Source organism: Cryptomeria japonica, chromosome 9, assembly GCF_030272615.1.
Source record: "Cryptomeria japonica chromosome 9, Sugi_1.0, whole genome shotgun sequence".
In the NCBI taxonomy this organism is placed as follows: domain Eukaryota; kingdom Viridiplantae; phylum Streptophyta; class Pinopsida; order Cupressales; family Cupressaceae; genus Cryptomeria; species Cryptomeria japonica.
The window spans coordinates 731,090,377-731,107,401 of NC_081413.1; the positions used below are offsets into that span (position 1 = coordinate 731,090,377).

General features: G+C 34.6%; 1 protein-coding gene across 2 annotated transcripts in view; it reads right to left on the minus strand.

Annotated features, from left to right (window-relative positions):
• Nucleotides 1–6,287: 6,287 nt before the first annotated feature.
• Nucleotides 6,288–17,025, minus strand: part of LOC131038655 (ankyrin repeat domain-containing protein 2B) — a 66,167-nt gene continuing 55,429 nt past the window's right edge. For both annotated transcript variants that reach the window (XM_057971150.2, XM_057971151.2), the window contains exons 7-8: nucleotides 6,796–6,935; nucleotides 6,288–6,668 (exon numbers count right to left, since the gene is read on the minus strand). In XM_057971150.2, coding sequence (XP_057827133.1) covers nucleotides 6,569–6,668; nucleotides 6,796–6,935 — 240 coding nt within the window. In that variant the 3' untranslated portion in view covers nucleotides 6,288–6,568. The remainder of the gene's footprint in view (nucleotides 6,669–6,795; nucleotides 6,936–17,025) is intronic.

The window sequence follows — 17,025 nt, forward strand, 5'->3', positions numbered from 1 at the left end:
ACAAGAAGAAGTGTTTGAAATATGGATGTTCTACCATGTAGAAGAGATTTCTTTAGGTTTGAAGATGATAAATTGGGCTAAGATGATCAGCGACAACCTAGATGTGCAATTGAAGAACTTAGAAAGGACAAGAATATTCTACATCAGTTCTTATTTGATATACATGTTGGCCAAAAACATAAGATATAATGGGTTTGTATGTAAAGGTGAAGTAAGAAATAAGAGGGATCAACTCAAGGTGTATGATTGTTATCCCCACTTGCAACTACATGAGAAGGAGCATTATAGAAGAGTAAACAGTGCATTATCTATGTATCTCACCTGTCTACTACAAGGAGGAACACACAAGAGATTCTCAAAGGAGGCAACGGTACTAGTAGAGAAGTATGGTTTGTGGTTCATCCCATTTTTTTATTTTACATAATTGAGAATCCAAGGGTGCACATACCATCCATAAAAGCTTCCAAGATACCCAACGGATAAAATTTTGTTACTTGAGGTGGTGAAGCAATTATTCGAGTTCGATTTAATTTAGAAGGAGAAGCATGGACCTGGGGTATCCTTCCCTATCTTAGTTGGCAAGATGTCAAAAATATGTCATACAACCCAAGCAGCAGAGACATCTAATACAGAGTTGCAATTTTACCAACTTGGCATATACAAGCTTAGATCGAACTTTGATCCTCATCATAAGATGCACACAATGGAAGGGAGAAGATACAAGCATAGAGTTGATCTAGAAGATTATTGGGCTAATATCGCAAATGAATTTGCAGTTACAAGAAATTTGTGGTCCAATATGTCAGTTGATTTCATTAGAAGGTTCAATATTTTCCTAGTTCCTGATCAAGTGAAAAATAATGGAGAGTATGTATTGCCTCAATACGAGCAAGAAAAGGATAAGCCTATCTTAGCACCAAGATGGTCATAATCGGAGCTTACAGATATAAACACATTGATGAAAGAAGTGATAGACAATTCAAGATGGTGGATAGATCAACAGATCGACAAGTTGAGAAATCAAGTTATATCCTTACATATGGCAAGATAGATGATGAGGAGACTTCTTTCAACCATGATGAAACAATGGAAAGTAATGAAGTAAGAAATAGTGAAGGAGAAGTTCAAGTTTCCTAAAAAAGAAAGGATACTACTGAGTCCTCAAACAGAGAGAATTTTGGGAAAGGAGATTGCTAGTGCGGAATCCTGACGTAAGAAGTCAAAACAAGTGCTACACAGTCAATGATGAGCACCTCATCATTTAGAGAGCTTGAAATGAATCAAGAGAATGGTTCAAGATTAGAATGAGAAATAGAATTCTAAGATCAAGAGCAACAAATGCCCTCTCAAGATCAAGCATCACCAATTATGGATCATCCTGAAGTAGAAGAAATGGTCGTAGTGGAAGATTTGGGGAATCCTAACCCAAATACAAATGAAGAGCTTGATGAGGTCATCATTTCAACCTTGAGACGAATCAAAGAGGCTAGTCAACTAGAAGACATAATGGAATTATCTACAACACCCGATATAAGAAGATAGTGGAAGAAGTTCAACCCATTGAGGACATAGATGATTTATATACAAGAATTAGCAAAGCTAAGGAGGAAAATAAGCAAACAAGTTTTCTCATATCACAAGAGATAGTTCAGGATCGTGCATTCTACAAGTGGTAGTTCTGATGGTGGATAAGCCGAGAGAGATCACTCCAATGAATTATAAGGTTAGAACACTTGATCTCAAACTGACAACAAAGGAGAAAGAATTCCAAGAGTTATGATTCTTCCAAGGCAATCCAAGATAGACTCAATAGAATGGAAGAGAAGAAAGATCATTTGGAATCAAAAAATATGAGACTAAAGGAGTTTCATACAATGGTTGATGAAACCAGTAAGGCGGGAAGATGATGTGTTTGTCCCACCTATCTCCATTCTGCAGGAATCATTTGATAGTTTTGAAGCCATGAGAAGCACAAATTAAGAAGTAAGGAAGTGGATTGAAAATATTTCAAGGGAAGGGGAGGAGTTTCTACAAGGATTTGTTCAAGTATATGATGAGGTAGTATTGTTTAAGGGAAGAATCCAAAGTGTGGAAAACTAGTGGGAAGATTTTTTGATGGCACAAGATAAGACAATTCCTCACATCAAGGTATTGAAGGGGATTCCTATGCAAACGTTGATACAAGAAAATGTAATTGAAGAAGGAAATATCTATGATTTCAACCGTTGGTATTGTTCGTTGATGATGACTAAAGCAACACTTAGATAAAATGAAAGGAGATTGTTAGAAGATATGAGGATCCATCAAAGGAATACAATCAAAGATCCTTACATCCTTAGAAGAATTGTTAGGCCAGGAAATGAGTGAGGTTGATTGTTTGAATTTAGAGAAATTGAAGGAGAAGGTGAAGGTTGCCTATTTTCAGGGGTTAGAGTCTATCAAAGAAAAACAATTGAATGAAATCCTTTCCTCAATGATTTTCATGAATCATCTCCAAAGATAGCAAGTGAAGTGGGAGAGGATCTTCGAAGCATACATCGAGGAATTGGATGTGATAGAACTACAACGTGATGCCTTGCCAAGTGTCGTCATGGAAGAGCTTGAATTGACCATGACCAACTTCATTGCATAGGGAACCAAGGAAAGAGATAAAGGAAATCCAATTCTAGAAGATAGTTTGTTAGATGATTAGGTGTCATCTAATTTTCTCATTGGCTCTTGCTCCTTGTGGTTTGTGATAGGGAGAATATTCCATTTCATTGCATAGTATTTAATGATTTTTTGTAAACCCTAATTTGGGCTTAAGTGGTTTATTTTTAACCCTTCATTTGTAATAAGAGCTCTATATAATCTAGTTCATTTCATTTGTACCTCATAAGAGACTCTGGAGAATTGTTGCTATAGTGTTGCCAAATTGATATAAGACATTGAAGCTTGGTGATTTTATATGCCATCTTGGAGTATTTTGCATGGTTTTCTATCTTTTCAAGTCAATTTAGGTTTTCTTAAGTTACTTTAGTTGAGTGAAAGTTATTGTGGAGGATTCATTGTGAAACTCGTATGTTCATACCATTTACAATTTGTTGATTATAAATTGTAGTGCGTGCTTAGTCTAAACCTTTAAAAAAAGCTTAAAATCGATAGCTTGTCATTCATTGATATGCATACCTCTTATGGTGTTGATGATTGATAGTAGTAATTTGAATATCATTTGCTTTTCTTGGAAGATCACACAAACTTTATGTAGTTGTTCATTGCATGGGAAACAAAGCATGGTTGAGTTTCAGTAAGTCATTAGTCGTGTCTTCCATTCTAGGATTAGATTAGGATTTTTCAAGTCCCTATTCCTTCTTTCACTCTTTTTATACAAGTCATTAGTAGAAGTAAGCAAAAAAACTTCATTGAAAATCATTTGAAAGTATAATCAAACTCATAAGGCATTTCCCTTGTTTTGAAGTAATCATCGCCTAGAATAATTACATAAGTCCCCTTGAATTCCCAGCAATCACATCAACCATTGAGTCTATCCACACATCAAGACCTAACAGTATGATCCTTGGAATCATCTCAATTGATCACTTAACTCAACATTTGGGAGGATTTTGTTCAAGAAAGGATAGAGTATTCAATACTTTATCTTGTGTTCGAGGTGTCACAAAACACACATCAACAATAACAAAGAGAGAAATGCATGCTTTCGTATATACAAAAGTATGATAGAGGTGGAGACTACAAAATTTCTTGGATATATTCACTTTAGCCATTATTAACATTGAACCTATATGTATTAACACTAGAAATAGTATTATGGTGATACCTATATGCCAATTATGTGCTTGTTTATATGTTCAATTTCTTTCTATTATTTGAATATTTCATGCTACTATAGTTGATAAAACAATATATTAGTGTATGCTAATTTAAGAATCCATTATGATGCTATTCAAAAAGTTATTCACCAATTGTTTATAAATAAAGAATCTACACCCATCCTATTTAAATGATAAATATACAAAAGTAAACACCTTAAAATATGATGGAATCCCAACAATTGCTCAATTTTCTCGTGCAAATAATCAGCGTGCATGCTACATTTATTATTTAGAACTTGTATTTTAGAAGAAAGCCGCATTTAAATAATCGTCGACATTTCTTTTCTACTTTGATGCATATGAATTATATTACCAACAAATCACATTTAGATGATTCTTTCATAATTATCTCCTAATTGCATAAAAACTATAGGTTGGAGACCCAAACATTTAGGTTACAAGGTTGCACTTTTATCAAAGCGAAAAAAATAAAAAATAAAAACTTCTGCAATGCAATGATTATTTAAAATTATATTAATAAAAATGAGTTAAGACTTAAATCGAACAAAAGCTATTGTTAAGGGGATTGTGCAATGGTTAAAACTTGGCATTATTGTTGTTAAACCCAAGGTTCAAATCCCCACAAAGCAATTGAGCTTACAAGCTGTGTCTCTACTAGGCAATTGAGCTCATAAGTTTGGATGATTACGATTAATGCAAGTGATAATGTCTCTTTTTTTTGTAGACTCAATTAAAAATTACCAAGGTAATAATCAACCAAAAAAATATAAAGAACAGATGCTACAACTAAAAAAAATGAGGTAATTATCATATTAACATTTTTGTGAAGTATGATAAGAATTAAACTATAAAATATTAGTGTATTTGTTCATTTTAGAGACAGATTTTACAGCAAACAAAACCCAAAAAAAATAAATGGCATTTAAAAATAAAAGAATATCAAGAATTCCTTTTACAAATTGATGCACTCATAACAATAGACTATCTATAGCAGAAGCTTTGCCTATCCCAAATGTAATCAAATGATCTACATACGATAATACCACAAAACATATAATACCTCACTAAAAACCAACAACGTATCTGTTTTCCCGAGAATTATGATCCAAGCAGCAGGTTATTTGACACTTCGATACCACTCGACGGGCAAAATTCAGAATCTAGCTCAAGTGCCAAAGCTATCTAATACTTTAATGGCGTTAGATGGGCAACCTTTAGAATCTACTTCAAGTGCAAGGTTATCTATTACTTTGCTGGCGTGAGACTAGCATTAGAATCTGATTCGAATGCAAAGTTGGCCAACACTTTACTTGATTTAGAAGAAGCATAAATTTAGAATCTAGTCCATTGTTTCAATGGCAAACCTATAAAACGACAAGGATATAATATGCTTGGTTCAGGAAAAGTTTACGAACGAAAATCACATTTCAAAATGTCATCAAAGAATGACCAATAGGCCTAAAGAGAGAGTGTGTACCAAAAATTCATATAGATAATAGAACCATCAACCAATTAGCTCACAGTTAAAGTTTGAATTTTGAGTTGAAAGTAAAAAAGAAAACTTTACTCAATCTCAAATTGGAATGCATGTACTAACCAGTATATTCAATTCTACATCTTTGTTGATTTTTTACATTTTACATTTATTTTGTCCCCTAAACCTTTTTCATGTTTTTGAACAGTATAAAAATCATGAATGTGAACTGGACAAATCTTGTGTTTTCTCCTAAATAGTAGAAAACTATACAAAGCAAGCCAACTTTTACATCTAAATGTTCCTACAATATATTTTACATCATTTCCTATTCCCAAATAATGGCAAAAGCTAAGGCCACTGAAGTTCAATCCTTGCCATGAATATAATAGCCCAATATATCCATTGACTTGTAATGAATGTTCGAAAGTGTATACCAAAGGACGTCAAACTAAAGTAGTACTTCTTTTCTCTTAACAAATAAGTATTGTGGATTCTGAAATGTGTATTTTAATGTTTTGTATGTGGCCTTAAAATTCTCACATTATTTACAAGAATGGTGAGATAGAAAACAAGTAATACCATACAATATTTGAGATCTTACCTACCATGAAATTCCAACCATTAAACTTGCTTTCATTGAACAAATTTCCAATCAAGAATGGAAACACTTCATACATACCAAACTCTAGCAATCAAAGAACCATAAAAGCACGCACTAACGATTCAACTCAGAAAAGAATGTTCCATTTAAAGACGTTCATAGAGAAGAAACTCGTCATCAGTAAATTGAGTTTCACAGTAGGAACATCTGTGCATGCCTTTGAGCTAGAAAGATTGTTCCTTACCTAAAGAAAGGTTAACTATCACATTCCACCATCCTATTGTACTATAATAAATAGCTCTTCATAAAAGAAATTAAGAATAGAATAAGATTCATAACCACATTCCACTATCTTACACTACAAGAATAAATAGCGTTTAACAAAAGGATAGAGAAAAATATGCATACCAAAGACGTACAATAAATATATATGCCCATGCTCCCCCATATATAGCAACATGACAAATGATATAATATCTAGATGATGACTAAATTCAGTCAACGACAAAGAAATATCTACAAAAAAAATACTTGATTATTTTAAACAAATTATTTTTGTCTTCATGCATGATGATGCAGCTTGCTTCCCATGACCAGAAATTTCCCAAATAATTTTAATAAATCTGGCGTATAGATAATCTTAAGTGGCTCATTGGCTTACAAGAATGCATCCTTCTCCAGCAACTTCAGTACGTCCTTATTATCATTCAATCTGGCAACGTCAATGGATGTCTTTCCATCCAAATTTTGCAGGGTTCTGTAACAAATACCACATGAAAATGTGAATAGATGAATGGAAAAATATGAAATTGACTGCCACGCAGCAAAACTAGTAACATAAACCAAACATCAGAGGCAATTGATCTCAAAGGATCTATACATACACAGAAGCTCCATTTTTCAATAGAAGTTCTACACACTCCTGGCGTCCATAGCCTGCTGCATAATGAAGGGCCGTGTTATGGTTTTTATCAAGTGCATCAACCACCACCCCAGCTTCTAGAAGTACTTCAGCACATTTCACCTGAATAAATGCAAAGTTATAAAGATTAGGTATATGAATCAGACACAACCCCAAAAAACAGAGAAATAAGCAATAACTATAGTCCTCACTATCTGTCATGGCAATTGCACGCAATGGCAAAAATGCTCTAGTAAGCTTGAAATCATGGTATTACAAACCATACCCTTTTGAATATTTAAAATTTCTGCAAAACTGTACACATTCAATCCTTCCATTTTAAGTTAACAGACAAAACAGGTTACCTTCAAGGCAAATGAAATGAGATTTGATGTTTATTGACTAGCTAGCCTTATCCATGGCTAATACTTCATGTAGTACCATATGGATGCACTGAACTAAAAAGTTAAATATATATGCCAAAATACTATTTAAGATTTAACAGTATCGCACCCACAAAGCCAAATGATATTTAATCATTATTTCACTCAAATAGTATGCCATGTGTAGGATGCGCAGAAGCCTATAGAACATTAACAACAAAGTACAACAACATGCATGCTGCTGATACATGCATCACGCTAATGTTGGCCTGCATGCTATGTAATGTAGTTGGATGTCCCAAATGTGTCAGTCCATCTAGCCTTAGTAATCCATTTTCTAGTCTTTCATCATTTGCAAACACATATCATAGACACAATACATATCCCAAAACTCATTCTGCCATCAATCATAATTACATCTTGGAATAAGTTTGGCTAGTTGCTGAACTTGGGAAAGTGTCAACTTGTCTCCTATAACACTTAGCCCCAAGCCAGTAACTATAGACACCTAGCTTGCACAGAGGGCAGAATAGCTACTCTCCTTCATCATGGCTCCAGTAGAGATATAAGTAGACAAGTACAAGTTAAGAGCACATATCCAGCATTTTACTGGACTCAAGCACACTTCTGCATTCCAACAATTGGTGCAGAATATAACTAATCATAATCCCGTGGATCAAGCTGACTCCCTCCTGACACAATTGAAAATCTGTGAGTCATCTGGTTTGTCAAATCAATTCTTCAATGCGTCAGACATCTTCTTGTGATGTTTTATTCCATTCGAGATAAATTGAAGCTCAGAGACAATGTGAACCTTGATGATCACCATCCCATGATTTTCCCTATTGTGGTATTCATGTCTCTTCTCTACAGATGTTAGAAATGCTTTTGTCCCCTAAACAGTCCATTACAAATATTTTCTCATCAAAACTGAATCGGCAGCAGCTGATTCCTCGACTCAAAGTTCATGCCATGCCACCAAAGAGAACCTGGAATTTGCCGCGTCTTCAGTGGAATCAAGAATAGGCTAGATTTCATTGAATCCAGCAACAAATTACTCCACTACAAAGAGTTCTGAAATACCTTTCAAACACTTCCAAAGCAAAGTCATATGGAGGCCATATGACAAATTATGACCTCTTGAAAATTTAATTATCAAAACTGCAATATGACATTTCAGATAGACACTAACTTTGACCTGGCTACTTCAAGCCCTAAATGGCAAAATCTGATCAAATGCAACAGTAGAGACCCTTGATAAGTTTGTAAGGGATCCAAATATCTGATTTAATTTGAAAATCAAGTGTTCCCTATCTAGAGATTTGGAAAGAACCTGTGATCTATCATCAGAAAATGTCCTTGCAGTTTGTGCTACAAACCTCAATTTGCTACTCTTTAGAATGATGACCCATTCAGAATGCATATTGCAGCCACTCCACACACTGGGTACATGCAAAACACAGAAGCCTGAGGATTTTAAAACCTGGGCTCTGGTAATGTGAGTGTAAAGGTCAGGATCTCCTGATTGGCAGAAAAATAACCACACTAATTATATCTTTCACACAAAAGAACACCAAAAGTTTGGTGGGTGCCTCTAAGGCACACTAGAAAACAACATGCTTAATACAATACTCTACAACCTACCACACCATCATCAATCCTAAGGTATATCATGACATTTGGTAACTCAATGGGATTGAGAAGAGTTTTGCAACTACTAACACTTCTAGATCCCACTATGCAGTTAAAAAAATATCTATTCACTGTACAACTACATTGTGATTCCTTTCCTACAAAAATTGTTACACTAAGCTCTTCAACTTCTAAACAACACTCTTCTCCCCTTTCAATGTTTTATAGGTACCCATTGGAATGGGTAACTCTTGGCCCCTCAGGGATGAGTTGACAGGGACAAAGCAGCCCCTGCCATCACTACTGCCCCTGCCCCAATAGAGCAGGGATGTCCTTGAGAACATCTCGCTTTTGGGGGATGTTCAGGGACACCTTGTTGTCCTAGGGACTGCTGGGGGATGTTTAGACATCCCTCAATCATCTTAGACGCATCATGGCATCCCATATGTTGGAAAAACAAAGTGCTTTAAATTTATTCCTACTCTAAACCAAAACCTAAAAGTGTTATGCGTTGACAAACTACAAGATTGCAAAGTTCCAATTTTCAATCCTCAAATATGTCAGTAAAGACATTGGCACTAACGATGTGATGCAGGTTGTGATAGATGCAAGATGTGTGCAAAGCAGTTGGGAAGTTTGCTGAAGCTTCTACAAACATCTCTATTAGACCCTTTGTTTTGTATGTGCACTAAACAATGCACTCAAGGACATCCACAAAATTGGCTGGATCAAACAGGTTGTAGTTGATGCGAGAGGTGTACGTGTTAATCTACAATCACCACAGATCACATGCATAATTTCAATACTTCTCCAAGAAGCAATTTATCAAACCCATTGAGGCCAAATATGCATCCTACACCATCCTATTAGGTAGGATGATTGAGTTGCAAGAGCCCTTACAACTAATGATCATGACATAGTCATTGAATTTGTGGATTAAGTCAAAGACAAATCTGTAGGAACTGAAGATTAGCTCAACACCCAAGAGCACCTGTAAAAACACAAGAAACCTTCCACAAAAGAGTATGCAAGAAATGAGCTTGCTTGATATTAAGATCTATGAAATGAGTGATGAATGGACGACTCATCAATACCCCCCAAGAACTGCATCCATCACAAAGATACAATTGATAGCATAAGTGGGAAAGAGAGAGACTAAGTAGACTTCCCACAATGAATAATCTTCTGCAAAAATGGTAAGTTCCCGAAGACAAAAATGATCCAATGTCTACCAACAACTTGTCTCCCTTTTGAAATAAACAAAACCAAGTACAAATGCAAGAATGTTTTCCATTCCAAATAGGAATTGACATGAAGAAGCATGAAGATGTATGATGATGTCTCTAAGAACTGCTCATTGGTCTCCTTGTCCATGAAGGATGATGATGTCACAATCCAATCAAATACATGCCCAATGAAAGAAGAGGGTAACAAACCAGAGATCTGCGGAAACTGACGTAGAACAAACTCCAAAGACAAATGATTTGGCAACAACAGTGCAATGACTATCATCAAAGAGGAGAGATAACCCTTCAAATGCGTCCTCCAAATCTGAAAGACAATGCTGGTCCTATTGAACAAGAATAAAGTCGCAATCAATGACTCTGCACCAGAAATCATTGAAGATGAAGGAACAACAACCGTCTCTAAAGGAGAAGCAAAAACCTCTGAGGCAACCTCATCCTCATCTTCTGAAGATTCAAAGTACCCCAAAGAATCAAACTCCCAAATAGTATCAGTCATAGGGTATCCTTTTTGAAAAATGAAGAGGCACTAGATAGTTTGAAACAGGATCATCTAGGAATGGCTGAGTATCAAGATCTCCATAAATCTCCCAAATTTTAGTCCAAAGAGTATATGGACATTCAAAATAAAAAATAGACTTCAATATATCCTCATCAACATGCATTGCAATAACTCCTAAGACATGATCTCTCTTGCAATTCCAAGCAAATTTCTTACTAGTTGTACCTAGAAGAGTAACAAGCCATACAAATGTGACAACAAATAAAGCCATTGGAGATGTTTTATCATCCCATCTCTCCATTGTTTATAACTTTATAATTTCCCCTTTTAAGATAATCAAAGAAGGATGAAAAAGATTCTCCAAAATTATAAAGACCGAAACCCAAAACAACATATATAAACTCCCAAATATAATCAATACTGTATATGAAGCTTTCCCAAAACGGGAAAACCTCTCCAAAAGTCTAGATGTGCAAGTAATCAGTCACTATGCCAAATGTGCAAAAAAAATTGAATAAAATATACATGGGGCTGAATTTGGAAAAAGTGCATGTGCACAATAATAGAGCTCCTCAATACCTATCCAACACCACAAAAATCACGAAAATTGGAGATCGTGGCAAAAAATTACGAGCTTAGAGGTCCAAAATGGAAAAATCACTTCAATCTTGTCACGAATCATTTTATTTAATATTGTGCAATTTAAAGATGTAATGTGGTTTTGAAATTCAAAATAGATTACATCTTTCATAATCTAGTATGAGGAACTATAATATGCTTTTTACTTCTGCAAATCACATGAAATTTAATATTCTTTTGGGTTTGTCAATGCTGATAAAATTTTGAGTGCAAGTAATGCAGGATGAGGTGAAGGAGGTCGAAGGCGAGAACACGAATCAGGTAGAATTGCTTTTAACTGAACGACTTCGATAGAAAAGGGAATCTTTCACACACCACATTAGGATTTATAATTTGCATCTTGAAAATGTGGATGATTTAAATGATCTTATTTGAGTATTTGTTCAAATTGAAATGATGAATTTGGAATAAGAGGTAGATTGATTTAAATGTTTATACATGTGTATTGATTGCATGATGTGAGTGGCAATTGAATTGAATTTTAGTTGCATGAGTAATGGTGAAATATTGAGCTTTATGGTTAAAAGAGATAAATGTATAGATGATTCGAAAACGAATATCGACCCTAGGTTTTTATGTCCTCCTTGTTCAAATATGTAAATGTATGAAAAGAGTACTCACGAGTTTAAATTTTGTAAATTGAATAATAGTCCAATATATACATATGAGAAATTTATTCAATTATATACATATATCAATAACCAATTATCGTGAAATTTGACTTCATCAAATTGTTTTGTCTATTCATACGAAATTTGTCTAATAATAATAATTTCATCTATTTGTAAATATTGAATAATGTATTGTATTTATGAAATTAAACTAAGTAATGAAAATTCGATATATATATATATCAAAGAAAGGGTTTATTAAAAAAAAAAAAAAAAAGTTTAATGTTAATATTAAAAGAAGTGTCATTTAATATTATCACTTTATTAAACAAACCATATTACACAATATATTCCTTTATTAAACATGTTAAAAAACATACCATATTGTTATATATATTAAACATATTAATAAAAGGTGGCGGGGTGGTCGACCGTTTGAAACAAATGGAAGAGCCGCCTTAGTCGGTGTGTAAACGGACTCCTCCACCACGGTAGCCGCTTTGGTAGGTTAGTTAATAGTCTTCCTCCACCCACGGTAGTCTTCCTCCACCCACGGTAGCCTTCCTCCACCAAGGTAGCTGCTGTTAAAAGCTTTAAACGCAGATCAAACGGTGGAAGGCAGAGTTAGTTAAGGTAGGTGCAGCTTAAGGAGATACTACCGACCACCACTACCACTATTAAACATAATCAACGTGTAAAACACTCCCTCCATCCACGGTGGTTGCTGTCAAAGCCATTACGCAGCACGATGAAAACTTTAACACTCCCACGACCCCTTGGGATGACTTAGCATGCAACATCACTTCATGGTGGATAAGAAGTCGACAGATTTCATGCGTGGAGATTGAAGTTAGAACCAACTACTGCGTGGAGAATATAGTTGCAACAACATAGTGGAACAATAAATAAAACCCAGAGGATAGCAGCAAACATAGCCACAGATTTGAATAAATAGACGTATGCACACACTCATTTGGTCATTCTTTTCTCACACGAGATTAGAAGAACGAATTTCTTGAAGGGAGAGTTAGAATAGTTTGAGATAGAGGAAGATTAGTTTGATAGAGAAGAAGAATAGTGTGATAGAGAGGAAGAATAATTCGATAGAGAGGAAGGGATAGTTGGATATTATCGTGGGTGGATAAGAAGTCGACAGATTTCATGCGTGGAGATTGAAGTTAGAACCAACTACTGCGTGGAGAATATAGTTGCAACAACATAGTGGAACAATAAATAAAACCCAGAGGATAGCAGCAAACATAGCCACAGATTTGAATAAATAGACGTATGCACACACTCATTTGGTCATTCTTTTCTCACACGAGATTAGAAGAACGAATTTCTTGAAGGGAGAGTTAGAATAGTTTGAGATAGAGGAAGATTAGTTTGATAGAGAAGAAGAATAGTGTGATAGAGAGGAAGAATAATTCGATAGAGAGGAAGGGATAGTTGGATATTATCGTGGAGATTGAGCGATAGAGAGATAGTTGGATAGAGATAAGAATAGTTGGAGAGAAAGAGAGACTTGCGATCAAGGAGTCGAATCATTTGACGAAGAACGACAAGGTCAAAAGCTCACAATCCACTCTAAGTTTCCAAGAGGTTAGAATCTTTTGTTTATGTTTTATTTTATTGGTTAAATTTGGTATCAAATGTGTAGAAAAGGAAGTTTAGATAATAGATATGTACGTCCAAATGGGTATCGATTATTAATATCATATTTGAAATGCTTTATAAACCATTGTGGAATAAAAGAAAAGAATTTAGAGAAAAGAGGTTGTTAATATCGTACTTTGCACAAAAATATTTAGTTTTAATTCTATTTTTAGAATGTGTTTACGTACTTTTGTTTACATATGAGATTAATCTCATACATGTTTAACACCTTCTATTGTATGTACTTTATTTTAGACGAAAGATTGATTTTAAGATTTTTGCTTATAAAGGTTTATCGTTTTTATGAAAGATTGTCTTTGAAAGATATATTAGACAAGAATGATTAGTAAGCAACAAAAATGATATCTCTATTTTTGTTTTAAAAGAAAGATTGTATTCTCAAAAGAATTTGTGTTTGAGGGAATCAAGCTAGGGTTAAGCTTGAGTTGGAAAAATTTACCTTTCAGGACGGGTGCCGAATGTGGATGCTTTAGGGAGAATAGTTGCTTTTTCCAACTATTATTTTGTTGTGCATGGCATATACTCGGCCGAGTTATTGTTTGAATTATCCGTAGAAAAAGATGGAAATTCCTTATTTATACTCTCTACCACATCCTAGTATGATAGCGAATGCTTGTTTCTTAGAATGAACTAGGAAAAATGAAAATGCATATATTATCTAGGCATGCACCAGATTCCCTCTTGCTTTCGAATTCTTTGGTTAAACCAATTCGTGCAAGGTCAGGTATTCTTGATTGACCAAGAGTTCCGGGGAAGCATAAGCTTCAAGGTTGGGCGGAAAAAGCGCCTGATTCTTGTTCTCCTCTGCGTTCGAAAGACAGAAGGAAGCAACTCAGACTTAAGATCGACAGATGCATCTCCTTGTATATTCTTAAGGCTATTTGGAAGCCTAAGCAGAAAATAAGAACTTCTTTATATTGGATATTGTATTATTCATGTGCATTATTATGATATATTCGATGTTTGCTTATATCTTGTATAAAATATGCTTAGAGATTGAAATTTTAAGTTTATTTAAGAATAAAGCATAGTTTAGGGTTAGATCCTAGATTGACATCTTTAAATTGCACAATATTAAATAAAACGATTTGTGATACCAAAATGTAAAGACGTCAATCCAGGATCTAACCCTAAACTAAGCTTTATTCTTAAATAAACTTAAAATTTAAATCTCTAAGCATATTTTATACAAGATATAAGCAAACATCGAATATATCATAATAATGCACATGAATAATACAATATCCAATATAAAGAAGTTCTTATTTTCTACTTAGGCTTCCAAATAGCCTTAAGAATATACAAGGAGATGCATTCATCGATCTTTAGTCTGAGTTGCTTCCTTCTGTCTTTCGAACGCAGACGAGAACAAGAATCAGGCGCTTTTTCTGCCCAACCTTGAAGCTTACACTTCCCCAGAATTCTTGGTCAATCAAGAATACCCGACCTGCACGAATTGGTTCAACCAAAGAATTCGAAAGCAAGAGGGAATCTGGTGCATGCCTAGATAATATATGCATTTTCATTTTTCCTAGTTCATTCTAAGAAACAAGAATTCACTATCATACTAGGATGTGGTAGAGAGTATAAATAAGGAATTTCCATCTTTTCTACGGATAATTCAAACAATAACTTGGCCGAGTATATGCCATGCACAACAAAATAATAGTTGGAAAAAGCAACTATTCTCCCTAAAGCATCCACATTCGGCACCCGTCCCGAAAGGTAAATTTTTCCAACTCAAGCTTAACCCTAGCTTGATTCCCTCAAACACAAATTCTTTTGAGAATACAATCTTTCTTTTAAAACAAAAATAGAGATATCATTTTTGTTGCTTACTAATCATTCTTGTCTAATATATCTTTCGAAGACAATCTTTCATAAAAACGATAAACCTTTATAAGCAAAAATCTTAAAATCAATCTTTCGTCTAAAATAAAGTACATACAATAGAAGGTGTTAAACATGTATGAGATTAATCTCATATGTAAACAAAAGTACGTAAACACATTCTAAAAATAGAATTAAAACTAAATATTTTTGTGCAAAGTACAATATCAACAACCTCTTTTCTCTAAATTCTTTTCTTTTATTCTACAATGGTTTATAAAGCATTTCAATTATGATATTAATAATCGATACCCATTTGGACGTACATATCTATTATCTAAACTTCCTTTTCTACACATTTTATACCAAATTTAACCAATAAAATAAAACATAAACAAAAGATTCTAACCTCTTGGAAACTTAGAGTGGATTGTGAGCTTTTGACCTTGTCGTTCTTCGTCAAATGATTCGACTCCTTGATCGCAAGTCTCTCTTTCTCTCCAACTATTCTTATCTCTATCCAACTATCTCTCTATCGCTCAATCTCCACGATAATATCCAACTATTCTTCCTCTACATCCAACTATCCTTCCTCTCTATCGAATTATTCTTCCTCTCTATCACACTATTCTTCTTCTCTATCAAACTAATCTTCCTCTATCTCAAACTATTCTAACTCTCCCTTCAAGAAATTCGTTCTTCTAATCTCGTGTGAGAAAAGAATGACCAAATGAGTGTGTGCATACGTCTATTTATTCAAATCTATGGCTATGTTTGCTGCTATCCTCTGGGTTTTATTTATTGTTCCACTATGTTGTTGCAACTATATTCTCCACGCAGTAGTTGGTTCTAACTTCAATCTCCACGCATGAAATCTGTCGACTTCTTATCCACCATGAAGTGATGTTGCATGCTAAGTCATCCCAAGGGGTTGTGGGAGTGTTAAAGTTTCCATCGTGCTGCGTAATGGCTTTGACAGCAACCACCGTGGATGGAGGGAGTGTTTTACACGTTGATTATGTTTAATAGTGGTAGTGGTGGTCGGTAGTATCTCCTTAAGCTGCGCCTACCTTAACTAACTCTGCCTCCCACCGTTTGATCTGCCTTTAAAGCTTTTAACAGCAGCTACCTTGGTGGAGGAAGGCTACCGTGGGTGGAGGAAGACTACCGTGGGTGGAGGAAGACTATTAATTAACCTACCAAAGCGGCTACCGTGGTGGAGGAGTCCATTTACACACCGACTAAGGCGGCTCTTCCATTTGTTTCAAACGGTCAACCACCCCACCACCTTTTATTAATATGTTTAATATATATTACAATATGGTATGTTTTTTTAATATGTTTAATAAAGGAATATATTGTGTAATATGGTTTGTTTAATAAAGTGATAATATTAAATGACTCTTCTTTTAATATTAACATTAAACTTTGTTTTTTTTTTAATAAACCCTTTCTTTGATATATATATATCGAATTTTCATTACTTAGTTTAATTTCATAAATACAATACATTATTCAATACCAAAGTCATACTCACTTAGAAATTCAAGCCACCTTCTTTGTCTTGCATTTAGGTTAGGTTGTGTAAAAATATACTTTAATCCTAAATGATCCGTTTTAAGCTCAAAAGGCTTCCCTAAGAGGTAATGCCTCCACATTTGCAATGCATGCACAATAGCGAGTAGTTCTAAATCA